Raw genomic sequence first — 8274 nt, forward strand, 5'->3', positions numbered from 1 at the left:
CCCACCGCCAGCAGCTCCCTGGCTCTGCGGTGCCGAGGACTCCAGAGCTGCCCCAGCACTGCAGGGGGGTCTCCCAGAGCTGGCAGAGGGGCAGGATCCCCTTCATTGACCTTCTGGCCACAATCTTCTGCCTTTTGCCTTGTGATGGCAGAGAGGAGTGTTAGGCAACTTGAAGGCATCCAGGGTGTCATCTGTACAGAGCATCCTCCACACTGCCTGGTGAAGTCTGGTGTTAGTGCATCACTTGACACTCACTTGGTTGCAAACCTCCCTTGCTGCAGGATGCCTTGAAGCTGCAGGGAGGACACTGAACTGTCCTGCCCCTTCACTGGCAAATCACCAGCACTAGAGTCCCTACAGCAAGTCTTCACTCCCAGGGCTTTGCTTCCTTGTTTTTTTTATGATCTCTTTTTGGATGAAGATCCATTTTCTAGTTGCTCTTGGGCTTCTCCTGAAGCAGCTGGTGGCACCTGGCTGCTCTTGGCCAGCCATGGCAAACCTGGTCAGTTCATGTGTGCTCTGAAGAGGTTCATCACACCCCCAGCGTGCAGGTGAAGGAGGGAAGAGCTGACAAAGCCTCAAGTCCCCTTTGATCCTCTTGAGTGAGATGTGAAGGCACGTTCTGAAAGCACAGCCACTGGTGGCCCTGCAGAGGTGTTGACATGGGGCAGTGGCAAAGGTTGGACCTGCTGCCCAGCTCTTCTGAGGCTGCAGCTGCACTCTGGGGCTGTGTGGGCATTGGGTGAGACCTGGACAAGCTGGAGAGTTGGATGGGAAGGAGCCTTGTTCAACCAGGGCCAGTGGAGGGTCCTGCCCCTGGGGAGGAACAACCCCCTGCAGCAGGACAGGGGAGGGGGGACCTGCTGGGCAGCAGCTCTGCAGAGAAGGGCCTGGGAGTGCTGGGGGACACCAATCTCCCCATGAGCCAGCAACAGGACCTCATGGCTAAGAAGGCCAATGGTCTCCTGGGGAGCTTTGGATGTTTGTTCCAAATCAGTTATTCAGGGGGGCCAGCAGCAGGTCAAGGGAGGTTCTCCTCCCCCTTCTACTATATCCTCGTGAGGCGACCTCAGGATTATTTGGCCCAGTGCTGGATTCCCCATGTCAGGAGAGTCCAGTGGAAGCTGTGGAGCTGCTGAGGGGCTGGAGCATCTCTGTGCCAGGCCAGGCTGAGAGCCCTGGGGCTGCTGAGCTGGAGAAGAGAAGCCTCAGAGGGGATCTGAGCAGTGCTGAGCAAGAGCTAAAGGGCCCCGGGGGGCAAGAGGCTGGGGCCAGACTCTGCTCAGTGGTGCCCAGCCACAGGCCAAGGGGCAACGGGCACCAACTGGAACCCAGGAGGTGCCACCTGAGCAGGAGGAGAAACTTCTTTGGGGGGAGGGTGGCCGAGCCTGGAGCAGCTGCCCAGAGAGGCTGGGGAGTCTCCTGCTCTGGAGAGATCCCAAACGTGGCTGGGGTGACCCTGGGCACCCTGCTGGGGGTGAGCTGCTGGAGCAGGGGGTGGATGAGGTGATCCCCAGAGGTCCCTTCCAGCCCCCACTGTGCTGGGGTTCTGTGTCACTTTGCACAGAGAGTGCTCTAAGATCTCTCCCCCATACCTGCCCACCCATGCTGATGAATCCTTTGGAAAGTGAACAGCTCTGAGATCCCAGCCCACTGCCAGATCTTGGTTGAGTTTAGCAGCTCTGTGAGGCTCAGCAGTAGCCTGGCTCAGGAGCAGTCACACAACCTTGTTCCTGGGAGAGGCAGGTTGAGACAGGGAAGCTGCTCAGGTGGATCCAAGAGAGTGTTGGGCTTCACTTCCAGCAGCTCCACTGGGATACGTGCTGGAGGGAACTGGGGATCTTCATCCACGGGCAGGATTCCTCTGCCACCAGGAAATCCTTCAACTGGGGAGGAAAGGATGATCCTGAGGAAAGACCTGTAGAATATTCACGACCAAAACCCAACAGAAAAACCCCTGGATGAAAGCTGGCTGCCTCCATCCCAGCTCTCCAGCACCTGAAGCAAAACCTGGAGCACATCCCTGCACAGGGGGGGCTCAGCCTCTGCTCTGGCTGGGTGTGCCTGGTCCTTCTGGAGCCCCCCAGGAGAAATGATGCCACAGGGCTTGGTTCTGAACACCCCCACCCCTGAAGCATGGTCCTTGTCCTGTGAGGGGTGTGGGCAGAGGGTTTCATGTATCCACACTTGACTCATGGGCACCAGAAGTTTCCTCTTGTGAGTTATTTGGTGACAGATGCCAACTGGCACCAAGGTGTTAATGGGAGCTCCACACATTCTGCCAGTTGTTTGCAGTTGGAGGAGGGACTTGTTGGTGGCTTTTTCTATTAGCACAGTCATCTAAAGCACTTTGGGAAGGTGCTTTCTGCTGGAGATCTGTCAGTTTAGTCATGGGGCACAAGGCATTTGAAGGTGCTAATAGAAGGAGGCAGAAAGAGAAGAATTCAGTGAGGGGGGTGAAGCACAGCACCCTATTTTTCTTTTTATCCTTTTGTTTTTGAGCTTTAATGGGGGAGGAGGAGACAGTTGTGTCCTTCCAGTTCTTCTCCTGACCCTCAGAGACCTGGATCTGTGTTGCTGGGGCATGGAGCAGCTCATGCAGCTGGCTGAGGAGCTGCAGCACTCCTCCAGCAGCACCAGCTCTCCCTTACACCAGCCCTATAAGTGCTTTCCCTGAGGCCTTTTCCTGCACCCAGAGGCTTGGTGCTGCTCTTGCAGTGCTGGTGTTTTGGGGAGGATTCACTGGGCTGGCTCTGGGGCTGTGGACATGAACAACTGTGTCTTTGCCTTGCAGATCTCACCAATATATTTGAATCGTTCCTGCCCCAGCTGCTGGCCTATCCCAACCCTATAGATCCTCTAAATGGTGATGCTGCAGCCATGTACCTCCACCGACCAGAAGAGTACAAACAGAAAATTAAAGGTAAGGGCAGAAAGAACAGATTCTTTTTGGAATGAGTGGCATGGCTGTGATTCCACCCTGGGCCAACGAGGTCTTTCCACATCAGTGACCATATACAGAGTCCTAGGAGGATTTGGGCTGCAAGGAACCTTTAAAGGTCCTGTTACAGGGTCCCCTTTTAAACAGGGGTAGTCTGAGGTAAGGGGGGGATGAACTGCTGCTGTGATTCGTGCCAGGGTTTTGAAATCATGAGCAGACCCCAAGCAGGGGAGGGCTTAAAAACTGTGCCAGGGTTCAACACACTCCTGAGATATCAGAGAAACGATTTGGAAGAAAAGGGCTGTGAGCAAAGAAGGGACAAGGAAAAGTGCTACAGAGCAGGAGTTCTTCATAAAGGCCAAGAAATTGTTCCTAATTAAGCTGAGATGTACTAGGGTGGATGGGCTTGAAGTTCACAGAAAGGTTTGGGTGGGAAGGGACCTTTCCAGGCCATCCAGTCCAACCCCCTGCAGGGAGCCGGTACAGCCCCAACTAGAGCAGGTTGCTCAGAGCCCTCAACCTCCCCTGGGATGGTGCCAGGGATGGGGCAGTGACCACCTCTCTGGGCAGCCTGGGAGAGGGGCTCAACACCCTCAGGGTCACCAGTTTCTTGCTTCTCTCTAGCCTGAATCTCCCTCTTTTGGTTTCAAACCATCCCCCCTTGTCCTGTCCCAACAGACCCCACTCCAAAGTCTGTCCCCAACTTTCTTTTAAGTCCTGAAATGCCACCAGGTCTCCCCAGCTGGAGCCTTCTCCTCTCAGCTGCCCCAGCCCAACTCTCTCCTGCTGGGCTCCCAGCAGAGGGGTTCCAGCCCTTGCATCATTTTTGTGGCCTCCTCTGGACCTGCTCCAACAGAGCATGTCCCCAGACAGAAAATGGTAAGAATAAGGCCCAACGCGCTCCTGCTGGGCTCCCAGCAGAGGGGTTCCCCCCTCGGGGCATTGCTGGGGCTCCTCTGGCCCTGCTCCAGCAGGTCCCTGGCTCTGCTGGGCTAGATTTGTCTTCAGAGGGTAGAGGGAAAGAACTGGAGGAGTTTAATCTAGAGGACCAAAGGGGTTTATGAGCTTTGACATGTCAAAGGTGCCTTCAGAGAGGAAGGGAATGATTTATCCCATGCTGGTGTGAGCAGGATGTGGTCACAGGCCTGTAACTCAGCTTGGGGAGCCCTGGGTTAATTAATAATTAATAATTAATGGTGACTGGTGAGGGTGCTGACGTGTCTGCTCCTGGAAGGGTTGGAAGGACATGTTGGCCAAGGCTGAGGAGCAGAGGCAGTGTCCACTCAGGATGAGGGAAGGCTCCCAGGAAGGTCTCTCAGATACTTTGGATGAGTCTGGTGATAGGAGGGCTGTCCTAGCAAGCTGGTAAGTGACACCCAGACTAAATTACTCTTGCCAACTTAAAAAAATAAGGTAAAAACCCAAGAATTGTGCTTCAAATTTACAGTCAGCCTGCCCTAGAATGAGCTGCCTGCAGCCAGGAGCAGGGCACCATCTCCAGGTGAGACAAGACTGTGGCAAAGCCATGGACTTTTTCTCCCCTGATGTAGTGAACACCATCAGGATGCAGTCCAGTGGTGGGAAATCCACAGCCTTTGGCCCAGAAGAGCCTGTGACCACCTGATTTTTGCCTTTTTTTTTTGGTTACTGAATAACCATAAGACTTGTTTGCCCAGGGGAGTCTTGCCAGAGAGGTTGGCAAGGAGAGGAAGGAGAGGGCCTCTGTGAGCAGCTCCATCTCCTCACCTTTCCAGTGTGAGGTGGGGTAGCAGCTTTCCCAGTGGAACCTTTGGGAAGTTCACTGGTGTTCAGGGAGCACAGGTATCCAAGGAGGACGTGGGGTGGAGCAGAGGAGTCCCTCCATCAGCTCTGCCACCTCACTCCAGAGTGGTTAATCAGAGAATGTTTGGGCTGGAAGTGACTCCAGAGGACATCTAGTCCAACCCCCTGCCATGAGCAGGGACATCTCCAACTAGATCAAGCTGCTCAGAGCCTCATCCAGCCTGATCTTGGATGTCTCCAGGGATGGGGCAGCGACCACCTCTCTGGGCACCTATTCCAGTGGTCTGTCACTCTTATATTAGAACTTTTTCCTAATATCTAACCTCAGTCTGCCCTTTTCTAGCTCAAAGCCATTCCCCCTCATCCTCTCCCTCCAAACCCTTGTGAACAGTCCCTCCCCTGCTCTCCTGTAGCCCCTCTCAGGCACTGGAAGGTCTCTGTAAGGTCCCTCTGGAGCCTCCTCTCCTCCAGGCTGAACACCCCAACTCCCTCAGCCTGTCCTCACAGCAGAGCTGCTCCAGCCCTCCCAGCATTTCTGTGGCTCTCAACCACAAAACTCAAGGTTGAACCTCCAGTCACTTTGTTCTGAGGGGAAATGACTCTTCTTCATCAGCTGCAATTTTGGGTTGGAGGGTGGAACTACAAATGAGGCCAAGCAAAGCTGTGACTGAAATACTGAGTGACTCAGCCCACTGGGCTTGACTCCTCTGACAGGTTCAGAAGAACCTCCTGCAGATCTGGCCTCCTCAGGATCCTCAAATCCACTGCCTGGTTTTTCTTATGACAAAACTTCCAGGCAAAATGAGTTTGGCAGGTGAAATCTCCAAGGGGCCAACAGAGGGGACACTTTGAGTGTCCTCTACACAATGAGACAGGGATAAAAAAAAGATAAGAGTCTGGAAACAAAGCAAATAAAGTGATGTTGGCCAAGGCTAGGTGCTTCAGGGGAGATCTGAGGACATCCTTCAGGCAGACTGACTACCTGCTCCCTCCTTTCCTCATGGTACAAGGCATTAAGATCATCTGGAAGGAGTGTTAAGTGCTTGCAGTGTGGCTCATGTCCCACATCCCCACGAGTCCTGCCTCTGCTGTCTCCTCCCAGGCTTGCGTGAGGAGCAGCAGACAGAGCTCAGCACAGTCATTCCTCCTGTTGTAGAGTTCTTAAAAATAGCCTTGGACACGTTAAAAAAGCAGCTCCTCCACTCTGGGAAACATGGGAGTGCAAATACATAATTTATGGCTGCTTTTCTTCCTTTTTTTTTCAGTTCTGAATGCATTGAAAGATTGTTGGACGTGGTGGTAGCAAAGAGAGGGGTGTAGGCTTGGAAATGTGGGTTGTACTTCCTGTGATTTTTGGTAGGAGAGCCAAAAAAGGAAGGTTTTCTCATGGAACTTGTCAGGGTCCACTGGTATGACCAACATGCAGCTGGAGAGTGGGATTTTTAGCTTTAGAACCTTCAGATAAATGAAGTGGATCATGGACACTGAGCCAACTGCTCCTTTTTGATGGTCCTTGGTGTGGTGATTTGCCTGAGCACTAGAAGAGCACCAGATGTGCAAAAATGCCAAAAAATTGACCAAAAATTGTGTGGAGGTGTTGGGAATGGGTGCTGAACTCCTCTCTGTCCTGTTCTTAGCTTCTCTTTGGTAGATTTAATAAGAAAACTTCTTTTGGGAGGGGTGTGGTGGTGAGTAATGGCAGCTGAAGGATGCTGAGGGGCAGGCAGAGGCTTTGCTGGGAGCAGAGGACATGGAATCATAGAAAGGTTTGTGTTAAAAGGGACCTTCAAAGTTCATCCAGTCCAACCCCCTGCAGGGAGCAGGGACATCCCCAGCTAGAGCAGGTTGCTCAGAGCCCTCAACCTCCCCTGGGATGGTTCCAGGGCTGGGGCAGTGACCACCTCTCTGGGCAGCCTGGGCCAGGGGCTCAACACCCTCAGATTCCAAAATTTCTGAGGTCTCCATCAGCTGGTTATATGTGTTGGTTGGAGAACAATGACTTTGGCCTGAGAAATAGGAAAGAAAAGCTGGAACCACATTGAAGCAAGATAGGGTTTTTTATCATCTTGAGGATTTTTTTTCCTCCCTCTTCAGAAAATTGTGGCTCCTGCTCTGGCAGGGTGGTGGAAATTTCTCAGCCAGCCTGTGAGGGACCCAGGGTTGAATCCCCTACTTCCAAAACTTTCCAGAGCCCCTCAGCACTGGTTTAGGAACAACCTTTGCCTTCTCTTGCTGTAATATTTTGGTGCCAATATCCTTTTGGTGCCAAGGTGTTGGCGTGCCATGAGAAGCTGAGTTGCCCTGTCCCTCAGTGGTGCCACCTGAAGCCTCGAGGCCGGTTGGTGACCCTCTGTGCCGAGTGTTCCCTCACCCACAGGTTGGTTTGGCAGACACAGACATGGGAACAGCCTCATTTTCAAAGGCCTTCCCCATCTCTACACCTCCATCAACCCTTTCCACACCTTGCTGTTGGTCAGTTCTGCCTTGGGTGTGACACATCCAATAACCCACAGGACTTGGGCAAACGTGACGCGACCCAACCAGCTGTTTGTCACAGCTCACCCCCCCTCTGGCTGTTGAATAGCCCTCACTTACCTGTCTTTTATTTTCCTGTCCCCCACAGAATACATTCAGAAATATGCAACAGAAGAAGCACTAAAAGAACAGGAAGAAGGCACCGGGGACAGCTCGTCCGAGAGCTCCATGTCCGACTTCTCGGAAGATGAGGCTCAGGATATGGAGTTGTAGTAAAAGAGGCAACCTGCTTTTCAGAGAGACTCTTTAATTTCCTAACCACGAGAAGCAGACTATAATATTCATATTTAAACAAAGCAATTTTTTTTATTACTAAACAAGGTTTTTATGAATAATAGCATTGAGATATATATATATCTATCTATCACCCTTTAGATCTTGATTTTTTTGTTTCCTTGGTCATTTCTCGAGCCCGAGGTGCATCAGCATATTCCCACATTCCATTTTGGTAGCAATATGCAGCCCGAATGCATGCATTCAAATTCCATTTGGCCAAGTCGACTTGTGTGCTACTGAACTGTCAGCTACAAACAGCTGCCCTGGTAGGTAGGGAGTTAGAAAAACAAAAAAAAAAAACAAAAAAAAAGATTAAAAAAAAAAAAATTAAAAAAAAAAAGGTATTTGCTTTCCTATCGATGTTTCCAAAGACACCACCTTGGACACTAGAGTGGAACAGTGTTTTCTCAGAGTATAAATACCCAAGGGATGATGTTCTAACAGTGCAGATCAGTTGGAATGGAAGGTGCTCCCTTCAGGTCAACCTGGCTGGTGGGATTTCTCCTGGAGTCACGTCGCAGGAGACAGAGAAAAGCAATGAAATGGAACGGTGCAGAACGCATGGAGCCATTCAGAGCGTGGAGCCATTCAGAGCATGGAGCTTGAAAAGGTTCTGACTGGGATTTGAAGGCTGGTTTTATCCGTGGACTCCTCCACCCCTTGGAGCTGTGGGGACTGACAACCCCTGGTCTCGTCGCTTTTTCGGGGGACTTTGGGGAGCCTTCGTCGGGATGTTCCTG

General features: G+C 52.0%; 1 protein-coding gene across 1 annotated transcript in view; it reads left to right on the top strand.

The window, feature by feature from the left end:
- The window catches only part of UBE2H (ubiquitin-conjugating enzyme E2H), a gene marked incomplete at its 5' end in the record, with an annotated part of 22619 nt that extends 14764 nt beyond the window's left edge, over window positions 1-7855 (top strand). Inside the window, 2 exons of the mRNA XM_008941846.1 lie at window positions 2795-2923; window positions 7347-7855. Of these exons, the coding sequence (XP_008940094.1) occupies window positions 2795-2923; window positions 7347-7471 (254 nt within the window). The remainder of the gene's footprint in view (window positions 1-2794; window positions 2924-7346) is intronic.
- Window positions 7856-8274: the final 419 nt, after the last annotated feature.

The sequence above is a fragment of the Merops nubicus genome, unplaced genomic scaffold, assembly GCF_000691845.1.
Source record: "Merops nubicus isolate BGI_N331 unplaced genomic scaffold, ASM69184v1 scaffold12890, whole genome shotgun sequence".
In the NCBI taxonomy this organism is placed as follows: domain Eukaryota; kingdom Metazoa; phylum Chordata; class Aves; order Coraciiformes; family Meropidae; genus Merops; species Merops nubicus.